At 39.6% G+C, this 15,364-nt stretch overlaps 1 protein-coding gene and 1 pseudogene across 2 annotated transcripts in view; one reads left to right on the top strand and one right to left on the bottom strand.

The window, feature by feature from the left end:
- The window catches only part of ELMOD1 (ELMO domain containing 1), a 75,882-nt gene that overhangs the window by 22,028 nt on the left and 38,490 nt on the right, over positions 1-15,364 (bottom strand). For both annotated transcript variants that reach the window (XM_019037762.4, XM_004052072.5), the window contains exons 3-6: positions 14,273-14,418; positions 14,107-14,135; positions 13,158-13,255; positions 9,069-9,198 (exon numbers count right to left, since the gene is read on the bottom strand). In XM_019037762.4, the coding sequence (XP_018893307.1) occupies positions 9,069-9,198; positions 13,158-13,255; positions 14,107-14,135; positions 14,273-14,418 (403 nt within the window). The remainder of the gene's footprint in view (positions 1-9,068; positions 9,199-13,157; positions 13,256-14,106; positions 14,136-14,272; positions 14,419-15,364) is intronic.
- LOC109028694 (MOB-like protein phocein) lies at positions 963-2,241 on the top strand (annotated as a pseudogene).

Below are 15,364 nucleotides of genomic sequence, written 5' to 3'. Positions count from 1 at the left end.
ATGTGAAGTCATCTCAGGGCCCTGCACAACTAAAAAATATCTTGTTTTGGCTGGGTGCGGTGGCTCACGCCTGTAATCCCAGCACTTTGGGAGGCCGAGGCGGGCGGATCACGAGGTCAGGAGATCGAGACCATCCTGGCTAACACGGTAAAACCCCGTCTCTACTAAAAATACAAAAAATAAGCCGGGCGTGGTGGCAGGCGCCTGTAGTCCCAGCTACTCGGGAGGCTGAGGCAGGAGAATGGCATGAAACCGGGAGGCGGAGCCTCCAGTGAGCCGAGATCGTGCCACTGCAGTCCAGCCTGGGCTACAGAGCGAGACTCTGTCTCAAAAAAAAAAAAAAGAAAAAAAATGTATATATATATATATATCTTGTTTCATCGAGTGAGTGCAGCAAGATGGCAAAAGCAGGCGCTTCATTTCCGTAGGTGGGTGACAAACCTTACTCATTGGGTGAATGCTTATAGCGTGGGATGCTTATTAAATGCTTAGTAAAACATTTGAATAATAAAATGCTTTTTTTTTTCGTTTGGAGACAGGGTCTTACTCTGCCGCCCAGGCTGGAGTGTAGTGGCATGATCTCAGCTCACTGCAACCTCTGCTTCCTGGGTACAAGGGATTCTTGTGCCTCAGCCTCCTAAGTAGCTGGGACTACAGGTGTGCACCACCATGCCCAGCTAATTTTCGTATTTTTTATTTTATTTTATTTTTATTTTTAGTAGAGACAGGGTTTTGCCATGTTGGCCAGGCTGGTGTCAAACTCCTGACCTCAAGTGATCCACCTGCCTTGGCCTCCCAAAGTTCTAGGATTACAGATATGACCCACCATGCCTGGCCTGAATAATAAAATGCTTTAAAAAGAAATTTCATTTTAATAATTTTATGGATCATGAAAGGCTAGACAAATGGCTAAAAAGTGTTCTTAATTAAGTTGTTAATCTTCAGATGATGGCACTGTGGTGATGGCAGAGGGCATGGCAATGCTGAGGTGGACCAGGCTGGGCACCTGGCCTGATGATTCTTTTGATGAAATGGACAGTACGCTAGCTGTTCAGCAGTATACGCAACAGAACATAAGAGTCAAGATTGCTCCAATACTGACAAAAATCTTGAGCCACCTGAAGGCCAAGATGCAGGTATATGGAAGTATGAACATTTAAGGCAATTCTGCCTTGAGCTAAATGGACTTGCTGTCAAACTTCAGACTGAATGCCATCCAGACACTTGTACTCAAATGACAGCAACTGAACAATGGATTTTTCTTTGTGCAGCTCATAAAACTCCAAGAGTGTTCTACTACATACTACAGACTATACTAGACACAGACTTGATGGTGCTGTGTCTTCTGAAAAGCAGTAACTATTTCCCCAGCAGGGTTAGTATAAAGGAATCATCTATAGCAAAACTTGGACCAGCATACTTTAAGATTTCCAGAATATTTTCACATGCTTTTTTTTTTTTTTTTTTTTTTTTCCTAGATGGAGTCTCATTCTGTCACCCAGGCTGGAGTGCACTGGTGTGATCTCAGCTCACTGCAACTTCTGCTTCCCGGGTTAAAGCGATTCTCCTTCCTCAGCCTCCTGAGTAGCTGGGATTACAGGTGCCAGCCACAATGCCCAGCTAATTTTTGTGTTTTTAGTAGAGATGAGGTTTCACCATGTTGGTCAGGATGGGGTTTCACCATGTTGGCCAGGCTGGTCTTGAACTCCTGACCTCAAGTGATCTGCTGCTCTCGGCCTCCCAAATTGCTGGGATTACAGGCGCGAGCCACTGTGCCTGGCCACATGCTTCTTTTCATTACTCCAGATATTGGATGAATATGAAAACGAAACATTTTTGTGTCATTTTGTATCACTAAGTTTGTGATAAAAGAAAATCTGATGTCCAAGGATAACCTGATTGTACCAACTTTAGAAGAGGAAGTTCAGAATTCAGTTTCTGGAGAAAGTAGCATGAAGGGGAATCACAAAGAAAAATATACCGATCACATGATTAACATTAATTATGTACGGTATGTATCATTTTAGACCCATCAATCATGTATCCATATTCTAGCTTCTTTGTTCAGTATAGTTGTCTGCTGTGTTTGCCTTTTATAATGGGAAAATTTTTAAAAGTTATTCATAAGCTGTATATTCACCAGTGTGGCACTCATTATTTTTAGATAAGATTAGTATTGCCGGGCGCGGCGGCTCACACCTGTAATCCCAGCACTTTGGGAGGCTGAGGTGGATCACAAGGTCAGGAGTTGAAGACCAGCCTGGCCAAGATGGTGAAACCCCGTCTCTACTTAAAATACAAAAAAAATTAGCTGGGTGTGGTGGCAGGTGCCTGTAATCCCAGCTACTCGGGAGGCTGAGGCAGAGAATTGATTGAACCTGGGAGGTGGAGGTTGCAGTGAGCCGAGATCGCGCCACTGCACTCCAGCCTGGGAGACAGAGTGAGACTCCATCTCAAAAATAAATAAATAAATAAGATTAGTATTATCTGTTTATAATGTCTGTTAATAAAAGAACTTACAGTTTGGTAAAATTGCTGCTAACCAAATATTGGATTACAATCCTCATCAGACAAACCCATCTATTAAAAAATGAACGAGGGGCCACGTGCGGTGGCTCAGGCCTGTAATCCCAGCACTTTGGGAGGCCAAGGCAGGTGGATCATGAGGTCAGGAGTTCAAGATCAGCCTGGCTAAGATGGTGAAACCCTGTCTCTACTCAAAATACAAAAATTAGCCGGGTGTGCTGGCAGGCGCCTGTAATCCCAGCTACTTGGGAGGCTGAGGCAGAGAATTGCTTGAACCCAGGAGGCAGAGGTTGCAGTGAGCTGAGATGGCACCACTGCACTCCAGCCTGGGTGACAGAGTGAGACTCCGTCTAAAAAAAAAAAAAAAAAAAAAAAAATAGAGTAAGCTCATACAATCCATTTACTAAAAAGGTAGTAATGTTTTCCTTTGATTTTACCTCTGAGTTTAGATATTGTAAATTCTGTAGTACATAGTTCCATCTTACCTGAAATGTTTTTATCTCATTTTGGGAAATGAGTTTTTAATATGCATATAGGATTATGTATAATCTAAATATAAGTGCAAATGAAGCATTAGTAATACTTAAATAATCTTACTATGCTACATAAAGTATATTCTAGGCTAGCATACTTGGACAGGATTTACCTTCCTGCACCAGTGGACTGTTACATATGAGAGGATGATGACAAGGCACGTAAATGATGTTCCCACTGGAAGCCTGCCCTGTCTGCCTTTTCTCATTTCCCTTAACTCTCTTCTCCAACTAGTTTAGCTGAAAAGCTTTCACCAGACTGTGATTTCATGGTGGCTTATGCCTGTTTATATTTGTATTAATTGCTTACAGATTATACCTCATATTAGCAATTACATCACACTATAGGAAAAATGTATTGGCATAGGTTCTGGCATATCTTGGTTTTACTAAATTGTGGTAACTACTTAGAAAGCAAGTTATTAAACTAGTTTGATTCTTCCTGTTAGAGATATATATATATATACTTATTTTTTTTCTTTTTTCTTTTTTGAGACAGAGTCTTTCTCTGTCACCCAGGTAGGAGTGCGGTGGCATGATCTCGGTTCACTGCAACCTCTGCCTCCCAGGCTCAAGCGATTCTAGTGCCTCAGCCTCCTGAGTAGCTGGGACTACAGGTGTGCGCCACCACGCCTGGCTAATTTTTGTATTTTTAGTAAAGACGGTGTTTCACCATGTTGGCCAGGCTGGTCTCGAATGCCTGGCCTCAGGTGATCCACCTTCCTCGGCTTCCCAAAGTGCCTGTTAGAAATATTAACCTTTTCATCTAACCATCTAGGCAGCATTAAATAGGACTGAAGAAATATTGTAGTATTTATTTTATATCCCCTCTCCACAAAGTTTATGTTTGAATTATATGCACACATGAGATTAATTGCTATAATTCACAGGTTTTAAGGGTGTTGATGAATGGTCATACATTTGCAGGACTTTGTTATAATTCAGTGTCCTAATAATGATTCAAATGCAGATTGAATAATTTTATAATTTATTGAATGCTGTTTTTGATAAAGCACAGAAGGTTTTATTGCTAAACTGATTTTAATGGGGCACTCAGGGTAAAAAAATTGTACATGTTGTGACCAAAGTATTTAAATCCTTCTTTTGAACAGATTTAACATGAGGAACTTCTTTTTCATTAAAAAGGTTATTTTGAAATTAAGACAAAAATGTATTCACCTTAATTTTTTTTCAGACTTAGGGAATAATTTATACTGTATTATAAGACAAGAATGTACAGCAAAAATGTGGGACTCGTAGTATACTGAGGGTAGGTATAAATAGTTTATGCCTTTCCAAGCCTGCCAGACCTTTTGGCTTTGAACAGTGCCCAGCAGCCACAGTCATTATTGTACCCCTTAAGAATTCTTATGTCCACAGTGAAACGAATGTTGACTTCGAAATTATGCATTTATATTAATGGTATTGTAAACCAATGGGAACAGTAATTTTTAAAACAAACTTGCTAAATATTGAAAGGCTAAACCAGTAGGTTAATAACTATATGTAGCAAATAAAATTGTCAAACTTATTTTGGAAGATGAAAGCCCATTATGCTAAAATACTTATATGAAGTACAATTATCTGTATATTTCCTATTTAAAAAAAACCTTGAGCCAGGCGCTGTGGCTCATGCCTGTAATCCTAGCTACTCAGGAGGCTGAGGCTGGAGAATTGCTTGAACCTGGGAGGTGGAGGTTGTGTTGAGCCAAGATTGCACCACTGCACTCCAGCCTGCGTGACAGAGTGAGACCCTGTCTCAAAATAAATGTGTATAAAATAAAATAACCTTGAGCTATTTCGATTCTCTTCCAATAGGTAAGCTCTTCCCTGAAAAAATAGGAGTAGGGAATAGGGTGCTCCTGAAGGATGAGGTCGTGCACTAGGAAGCCAACTTCAGATCTGAGAAACGGTGGTGGGCTTATGGTGGGGACTCTAAGGAATCCACTCATCCAAGACTGTGCTACTGGGAGTAGTTATTACAAAGCCACCTGCGAAGTGGAGGAGACCAGGGGCTAGGAAAAGTGATTAGCAGAAGACAAGAAACAGATGTGGAGACTGCACTCTGAGTCAGACTGTTATCCATCACAGCCTGCTCTCTGCTGAACTCTCTTCACTGTGAACTGAAGCTTTACACAAGTTTATTTGAACACTTCTGCCTGGTCTCGAACCCTCTGCAGGACAGAAAGGGAAGGCGATTCATCTGCCCTCGAGCCAGAGCATTCAAGGAGAAGCAGCTTCTCACCAAGGTCACCATGGGATTGTCTCTTTCCATCAGGAGAGGGTCTTTATTCTGGACTTTATGTTTTTCATTAAGTGCATGAATCCACCCAGAATTTTGTCTTCATTATTAATTTGGTTGGAACACTTTTAATAGAAATGTCTATATAAGTGATTCATATGGACAGTGATATTATTCAATTTCATCCCAGGCTATGTTCAAATGATCATAAAATCTAGACTTTTAAAATACTTTAGAACTCTAGTAACACTGATAATGCTCTCCTATGCTTAAAAACCAAGCACTTAAACATGTGGCAATACTATATATGACCTGTGCTTAGAAACTAGGGGTCAGCAAACACGCTTTTACATTTAACTTAATTAAATTATTATTATTATTATTTTTTAGAAAGGTCACACTCTACTGCCCAGGCTAAGTACAGTGGTACAACCATAGCTCACTGTAGCCTTGACTTCCTGGGCACAAGTGATCCTCCTGCCTCAGCCTCCCAAGTAACTGGTACTACAGGTGCACATCACCATGCCCAGCTATTTATTAAAAAAATTTTTGTGGAGATGGGGTCTTGCTATGTCACTCAGGCTGGTCTTGAACTCCTGGGCTCAAGTGATCCTCCTGCCTCAGCTTCCCAGAGTGCTGGGGTTACAGGTGTGAGCCACTGTGCCTGGGCACAAACTTTGTAAAAACCAGTTGACAAATATTTTAGGCTTTATGAGCTGTACGGTCTCTCTTCTAAGTACTTAACTTTGCCTTTAAACTAGGATAGCAGCCATAGCAGCCGTAAACGCCATACATAAATGCATGTGGCTGTACTGCAAATATTACTTGTAAAATGGGTGGTATGCCAAATTTGGTTTGCAGGCCTTGGTTTGCTGACTTTTGCTCTAAACAGTTCTGTGAAGTAGGTAACAAGGATATTATTACCCATTTTAAAGATGAAGAAGCTTAAGCTCAGGCAGTGAAACACAAACCATGGGTCAGCCCTGGAAAGACAAATGCGAACAAGATGTGGTTTGTTTCTCAAGACCTAGTGCAGTGTGGTAGCTCAGAGCCCTTAGCTACCACCCTATGTGAGCTCACATAGCCACTTCACTGCTCAGCTTCAGTTTCCTCATCTGAAAAATGAAGACAACAGCAGTGTATCAGCACAAGGCTACTGTGATAATGAAATGAAATAATGCCAGAAAACACTGACTGTAACAATTGGCACATACTAAACACTCCATTAATGTTTTATTATTTCTGATTTTATCATCGTACTTGAAACTTGAACAAACTGAAGAAGAGAACAAAGATTCCCACTCCTAAGTTTGCTTGGGGAGCTAGTGAAGATTTCAAAATTCAGTGAGTAAGGATTTAAAAAACGAGCCGGCTTCTGCAGTGAGAATAATGGGTAACAGAGGGAACAGCATGAACAAATTCCTGGGCATATGGTATGGCACGACTTATTCTGGGTCACGGTGAATGGCAGAGCATGGCAGAAATGTACTATATGTGATGAGGATACAGGAGCTGTAGCTTCATGAAATACACTGGAAAGCCTCCAAAATGCCATGCTAAGATGCGTGGGCTTTCTACTATAGGACATAGCCTGAAGTTTCTAGTCTAGGGAATGACAATGAATATAACTGTGTTTTGAGGGAAAAAAAATCCCTCCAACAGTATTTTAGATGATGCGAGAGAAGAATCTAATGGTTACTGGCATAATTAAAAGGCTGGCACAGCCCAAGTTGGAGATGATGGCTAGAATAAGGCACTGGGCATGGAAAACATTTCAAAGATACCTTAGGGTGCTGTATGGATAAGATTTAGTGATTTTTTTTTTTGGTTTGTTTGTTTTGAGATGGAGTCTTGCTTTGTCACCCAGGCTGGAGTGCAGTGGTGTGATCTAGGCTCATTGCAACCTCCGCCTCCTGGGTTCGAGCAATTCTCCTGCCTCAGCCTCCCGAGTACCTGGGATTACAGGCATCTGCTACTATGCCTGGCTAATTTTTGTATTTTTAGTAGAGACAGGGTTTCACCATGTTGGCCAGGCTGGTCTCGAACTCCTGACCTCAAGTGATCCACCCACCGCAGCCTCCCAAAGTGCTGGGATTACAGGCATGAGCCACCACACCTGGCTGGATTTAGTGATTTTTGAAGGTGAACAATATGCCCCAATTGGATTGTAAGCTGCTTGAGGGCAGAAATGATGCCTTTCCCCAAAGTACCTAATGCAGTAATGAACAGCCCTGACTTTATAATTTACTAGATGTGTGAATCAGAACCTGAGCTAAAATGCTTATAGTTTTCTCATCTGTAAAATAAAGATAGCCATCATTTCCTTGCCTATCTCATATAGCTGACAGTTTAAATGATAACACATAATCTAATCATAACCACAGATAGAAGTCATATACAAGTTCTCGAGATGTAGCTAATGAACTATAATAATTCGTGCATTCACTCATATTTGTTGAAAACCTATTATGTGCCAGCACATATACAATGGATCAGCTAAAGATGGTGCCTAGCAGGCACCTGGATGTCACTCATTCTGAGGGAACCTCAGCTATTCTAATAAATTGTTCAGGCTCTTGTGACTATCTGTTAATTACAACACCTCTTTTCTCTGTCACCTCTTATTTCCTATGTTTGGGTAATTTTGTTGAACTACCTCCATCAGAAAATGGTCAGAAAAAAAAAGGCAATATAAAAGAGATAAAATTCAGCAGGTTAGCTAAACTTCAGCAGGGAGAAAAGGAAGAAAAACTACTGCCAAGAATGAGGCATCTTTAATTTTTAATGATTCACATCAGATCCAGCACTAATTAACAGAGACAAATGAGTCATCTGCTTAAGTACTTACATACACAAAAACATACACTCCTTCACACAAAAACACAACAGGATACATTTTTGAAATTACATCTTCTGTTGACATTTTTCAATAAAATAAAGGCAGCTAAACAAATGTTTTCTTACAATTTTGTTACTGCCTTTTTGAATTCTAGGAAAAGGCAGGGAGATACCCTAAAGCACTCTAATTCTAAAGAAGCATCTATTTTCAGAAATGAATTTATAAAACATTTCAGGTAAGTATGTAGTTCTAAAGGGTAGTCTTAATTATCGTGGGGTCTTAATTTCTTTAGCCCCAAACTCAAGTGTTTTGAGGGAAAGTTTTACTGATGTTTCTTAATATACCATCAGATCCTGTAAGATTTTTAAGGTTTTGCTTTGACAGCCAGGAGTATTCATAACTCCACATTATTTCTCCAGAAGTTCTAGTGTGCCAAATATAAACCTTTACCTCTTCTAATACTAAGTTACATGCATAAATAATCAGCATTAAGATCTTGGGTAATTTCCCAAGAGGGCCATTGCTGAAGCAGAAATCAACTTTATCTTCTCTGATGTGTATTAAAAGTCGTAAATGGGAATCCCAAGTCACTCTTTGACAAATGCTATTTCTCCTGTTGGCTTTCAACACTTGTTAAACAATCTAAACTTAAGCCAAATGTGAGAGCCCACAGAAATCACCTCTGATGCTTTCTCAGATTACAAAAGAAAATTGGCTTTGAACTTAACTTCTCACAGGAATTTTCTGATGAAAAATTTACTTCCAACACCTGAACCAGCAAGAAAACTTGACCTTACCAACCAGTTAGGTGCCCGTGTCTGATCCATCTTTGTACCCCTGATGTCCAGAGCAGCGCCTAGCACATAGCAGGTGCCTGGCAAATGTCAGCTGACTTAGAGGAAGAACTGAAATGTATTCAAGCACTAACCTTCAAAAGCATTTCTTCATGTTGGGGATTATCAGAATCATAGGGCTCTCTACGCAGTTTTTCCACATCTGCAATAAGGTTCCTGTACCCAACGATTTGCAGAAGGCAAGCCTGAAGAGAGATTCCCAGCCTAGGGTGTTCAAAAACAGAAGAGACACACAAGGAAGAACAGGGCATTCACTTTGGCATTTGTTCACTTGATGTACGCATGATAGAACTTTTCATATTAATATAATATTCAGGAAATTGCTCAAAGATGATCTATTTAATAGAAGCACAATTGTTATTAAATCTCCACATGGACAACTGTAGAACCTGGCTAAAATTTGCCTCGAAGTCTGACTTTTTCTAAAGCTAAATGGCAATGGTATGACTTAAAAATAAGGGATTTCTGAGGCCAAGATGGGAGGATTGCTTGAAGCCAGGAGTTCAAAACCAGCCTGGGCAACAAAGCAAGATCCTATCTCTACCAAAACAGAACAAAACCAAAACCCACAAGGGATTTCTTTATGCAGGTTACTTGAAATTATAGGTAATACCGGGCTCTTAGGGATTATATAGCACCCCCCTAGGTGGTCATATCAGAATTACCTTAGAAAGATGTGTGGAAGAGAATGAGGATGAGGACAACAGAAAAAGCCCTTAAGGGCTTCAAGGAAAAAAAATCAAAACAAAATGAAGTGAAACAAAATAACAATAACAACACCACCTCCACTTAGGAGTGTCCTCCTCAGGGGAGACAGTGCTAAGAGGGTAGTTACAACTTTACAAGATGTTCTATTACATTCTGACCGCTGTAGTTGTCTGAACACTTTTTCTTATGCTGAAACAAAATCTGCTTTGCTTATTACAAAGTGGTTCAAATTCTGTTCTCTGAGCAAATTCATTTCCACCTTTCCAGTGCCATGACTATTTAAGATAGCGAGTCTTCCAATCTCTAGGGAAAAGAGAAATCTTATTTCTTCATTTCCCTCTCATGGGACATCTTATTTCAGATGTTTTATTTTATTTTTATTTTTTATGTTTTGAGACAGAGTCTTGCTCTGTTACCCAGGCTGGAGTGCAGTGGTACAATCTTGGCTCACTGCAACCTCCGCCTCCTGAGTTCTAGTGATTCTCCTGCCCTAGCCTCCCGAGTAGCTGAGATTACAGGCGCCCAGCACTACATCTAGTTAATTTTTATATTTTTTAATAGAGACGGAGTTTTGCCATGTGTGGCCAGGCTGGTCTCGAACTCCTGACCTCAGGTGATCTGCCTCCCTCTGCCTCCCAAAGTGCTGGGATTACAGGCATGAGCCACTGCGCCCAGCCGGTTTTCAGATGTTTTATGATCGTTCTCAGTCCTCTCTGAATGTACACTATTTGAATAACAGTAGCCTTAAAGCATATCACTAGAACAGAAAACAATCTGGCAACTGTAACACACAGAGGATCATTACTTTCTGTGATCGGAATGCTGTTTTCCCTTTCTACAGCCTCTAAAGTAATGTAGAATCTAAAGGTCTAAAAGTAGTACTTCACGTTTATTTTTTCCTCCTAAATTCTTTAGAGTCATGTATTTTCTGTGGCTCAAAAATGGCTGAACATTGGCAACTGCATATGATACTCTCCAATCTAGTCTTTTGTCTTGTTCACTCATGGACTTTGAGCATGTTTGAGGTGGTGTGGTGGTGGTCATTATAATCACTGTACATCATCATATTTTTTTTTAGGGGTAAATGACATGCACAGATGTTAAATCTCAAGTTGAGGGCAACAGAACTTAGAACTGTGTACCTGCTCCAAACGTACAGGACAGTCAGACAGCCTAGGAATACTGAACTTTAATAAAGTCGTATTCAGTGAATGACTTTCATCATTACTTGTTACCATAGCACCAAACAACTAGGCCAGATATTAAAATTTAGGAAAGGGCACCATAGCACTAGCCACCTAGAAAGTCAATGTAGTATGGAGAATAGTGTTAATTTTGAGGGAAAGAGGAGAATGGACGGAATATAAGAGGCAGGAATAAGGAAAGTCAATTAAATTTTCTCTGGCCGGGTGCGGTGTCTTACGCCTGCAATCTCAGCACTTTGGGAGGCAGAGGCGGGCAGATCACGAGGTCAGGGGTTTGAGACCAGTCTGGCCAACACGGTAAAACCCCATCTTTACTAAAAATACAAAAATTAGCCAGATGTGGTGGCACGTGCCTGTAGTCCCAGCTACTTGGGAGGCGGAGGCAGGAGAATCGCTTTAACCCGGGAGGCGGAGGTTGCAGTGAGCCTAGACTGCGCCATTGCACTCCAGCCTGGGTGACAGAGCAAGACTCTTGTCTCAAAAAAAAAATTAAAATAAATACATAAATTTTCTCTGTCGTAATTTTTAGTGCCACCATAAGCAGCACTTTAAAAATGTAATTAAAACAAGTGAGGTTAATAGTAGTAACAGTTTGGTAAGTTATAAAGTGTTTCTCCCATCTCTAAGCTATTTCTTTGTTTTCTCAGAAAAGTACTTAATTTTTTTATATCAGAGCTTATCAATGTTGCTCTGTAAAAAAGGCACTAGAAGCCACATGGAGATTTAAAAAAAATACTACAGGTTGAGTAACCCTTATCTGACATGCTTGGGACCAGAAGTGTTTCAGATTTTGGAATATTTGCATATACATAATGAGATACCTTGGGGATGGGACACAAGTCTAAACATGAAATTCATTTGTGTTTCATATACACCTTATACACATAGCCTGAAGGTAATTTTATACAACATTTTTAATAATAGATGCAATCTGTCACATGAAGTCAGCTATGGAATCTTCCATTTGTGGCATGATGTCAATGCCCAAAAGTTTCAGATTTTGGATTTTCAGATTAGGGATCCTCAACCTGAACCTAAAAGGGTCTTTTAAAAAAATGAAAACAAGAGAATGGATGGCAAAGAAATGCTCTTGAATGCACCTTATATAACTTTCATAGAAAAGATTTGCTATTAAATCTAATCCAGTCTCTAAACATGATTACAGGACTCATATATCCCTCTTGCCAGTTGTAGTCTTAAATTTTTTATTCAATCTTATTTATAATGAACTGCCTTCTTATCACCTTCCCAGAGGAATAAAATATATGTTAGAAGGTTTCAAAAAGACATTTACTATGTAAGTAAATCAACCTTTGGTAGCTGAATAGGCAAAAGGCAGCTAATGAACTGAAGCGGCTGCCGAAGAACCCTATGGAGACCAGGCGAAAATGGAGGTTTTGTGATGAGCCCCTGGATAGCTAGTACCTAAAATCCTTCCAAGAGATAGACCTATGCAAGTGTGCTCTGAAATTCCCTTCAGCTACAGTTCCTGTAATTATTAATAAAAGACTTTCTCAAAGGTAACATCTAAAGTTCTCAGACACGAACATCTAAAAGAGAGTTTGATTGTTACCAACCTGAAACCTTCTCTAAATATATCTGCATTTGGAATTTATTCTACCCAGTGTCCTCCGTGCAAAATTTTACTGAAAAATTGCTGTACCCAGTGGAAAATATAAAGCTAATTTTAAATGTCACGAACATTGCCAAATGCATTTTAATACTTCCAAGATGAGAGGAATAAATTATGAAGTTCTAAAGTCTTCATATAAAAACCATTTCTCCTTCCCACACATGCCTGTCTTCTTGACAAGCAGGTAGAAACAGTCTCCAAGATTCTCAGCCGTCATAAAGTAATATTCATGGAGGAAGTGAAGGACTATTCTAGATGGAACAGAATCAGCTTAAGCACATGTACAATTTGAACATTTACTGTTAACATAAAACATAGGCATCAGATAGAGTGATTGTTGATGAATGGGCTCATCTTTCTCCATCGGGGCACCCATCACATTTCTTACATTCTTTGCATCTGAGAAGCATAAGCCACAAAGGAAGTACAAAGTTGCTGCCATTCACAAACATGAAAAAGATACTTTTTTTCTTTATTCCTCATCTGAAAGTCAAAACATGGCAGATGATTATTTTAGGGAGACAGGGAGAAAAAAAAAGAGAGGAGACAGAGAAACACTAAATCTGTGGCCATGTGATTTGTGTTCTGTATTTTTGACATAAGAAACATATTCTTACTGTGGATTTACGTCAGGATTAATTTTTTTCAGTTCCATGATATCTTCTATAGTTTTTTCAATAGCGTCAGGGTGAACACTCACAGAAGTCTGCAACAGCTGGAAAACATGTTTTAATCACTTTCCTTTTCATTAACACCAGAGGCTTAATCAGTATCTACTGGGATAGAGGCTTCAAACATTTGCTTAAGCTTCTATATGAAGACTTAAGTTAAAAGCAACAATTGGTTTAGTGTACTTGAATTCTAATAAATTTGACATTTTCACGATGGGGGGGGGGGGTAGTGCAATTTTCCTGATTACTTTAATCAGGAAAACACATACAATTTTTTTGGTTTTGTTCTTACCATTTTCCTGTTTCAAGCTACCTATATTGAAATGTAATATTTTCATTTCCTCGCCCAACGTAGTTTCTATTGTTAATGGGTATTATGTTTATGACTAAAGAGTGAGGCACGTGAGGGACATAGTCTTCAGGATGTCAAAATTAATAAGATAAAATTATCAAGAATCTTGAAAAAGAAAATAGGTTTTCTTTCTTATGTGGATGCTCCACTATGCTACAAAAGCTAGCATAGTGGCTTCTTTGATGTTATTGAAAAATCTTAAGTATAATGTTAAATGATTTGGATATTGAGGAAATAGTAGGGAGTTAATACTGTTACTATGTTCAAGGAATATTTATTTTATGATTTGGGAAGAGGTATAAGAAAGGGTTCATTTGACAATGAAGTAATAAGTACTTCACAAACCTGCCTAGAAATTCACATACAGTGGCTGTTCTCATGTAAATAGTACAGTGGTTTGTAATGGGCAAATGATTATTTCTTCTCAGTTGGCAGTAGTTTTCCTAGCCAGTGGTATATTTTGGTTTCTTAGAATTTTTACTTCTTATGATAGAGGTAAGCTTCCAAGTGAAAAAAAAGCTGCTGAAAAATAATTTTACTTACCTTACTTTTAGAATCCCTCAGTGATGTTTCTGTGAAAGCAGTAACAAAAACAGTCATTCAAAGATTATCCTTTACACATGGTTTAGAATTACTACACTGAAAGATAACATCGTATCTTCCATCGTACCAACTCTACCTTTTGCTTACTTCTTTGTCTCAGGCTTACCGATTTTCATGGTTCTAGAAGCTCCCAGCTTGGTATTGTAACAGATCCGTTGTAGTTCACATCTTCCAGTTAGCTTCCTCATTACAAATTTCAGGCAGCGCCACAGAAATTTACAGTAAAAATACAGGCATACCTGGATCAACATTCTGTGAAAAACAAAAGACAGCACCCTTCCAATAGAACTCTGGAAGAGAAGAGAAAGCAGCCACCACCAGCAAGAAAAGAAGCCCAGGAGAAAATCAGGGGTTAGAAAAATCACCTTATGCTTAACATATGTTTCTAGTCCCATGCTACTTTATTTGCAGTAGCTACACTTACTATGACTGTAAGAAACTCCAGAATTTTCTATTCTAGTGAATCTGATATTCCAACAAACTGAGGATGAAGCATTAGAATCTTTTCTTTTCCCTCCTTTGCCTAAAAACATCTTGGAAATAAATGAGTACCTTGAAAACAGAATCCTTTAATACTGCTTGTGTTTTAGGAGTCACCCCTCCCTTTGACGTGGGGGAAGAACATGCTCTCCTCTTTCGCCTCCATGAACAGCCTCTCAGCTGGCCCTTGTCCATTTTCAGCCCCTCCCTAGTGTCCTCCTCACCCTCCACCAATCCCACTGTTTGATTCCTTCCCTTGCTCCCATTCTTTCCTCTTTCCCTCTGCTTTCCCTTAGGCATTGCAGACCTCCTTGAGGACTTGGTTGTGGCCACCTGCCTTTTCTGCTGACCTATCCTAACATTCCCTGGCCTTGTCAGAAGCCTTTCTCATCAGTTCACTGAACAAGCACCCTTGACCTTTGATTTTCCTAGAGGTGACGACCTTCCGTGATTTAAACGTTTCAAAAACTCCTCTTGAGAAGTTTGTTCTTGGCTCTTGCTAAAGAAAGTTTTCTTTACTGTACACCCTACCTCACTCCAGCAATACCGCAACAAATGATGAACTATATTGTCACCAGTCATGTGCTTATTCACACATCTGTGGCCCATGTAAGTCCATCTTTTATGAAGACTTTTAATTTTAAAAATGTGAGTGCCTACTATTTCATGGTACGGTTCAGAATTTCAAATGACTTAAGCTTTAGTGGTAAAGAGGACT

This window comes from Gorilla gorilla, chromosome 9, assembly GCF_029281585.2.
Source record: "Gorilla gorilla gorilla isolate KB3781 chromosome 9, NHGRI_mGorGor1-v2.1_pri, whole genome shotgun sequence".
In the NCBI taxonomy this organism is placed as follows: Eukaryota; Metazoa; Chordata; class Mammalia; order Primates; family Hominidae; genus Gorilla; species Gorilla gorilla.
Note: the sequence above shows the minus strand (reverse complement) of the source record. Positions and strands in the feature narration are given on the sequence as shown.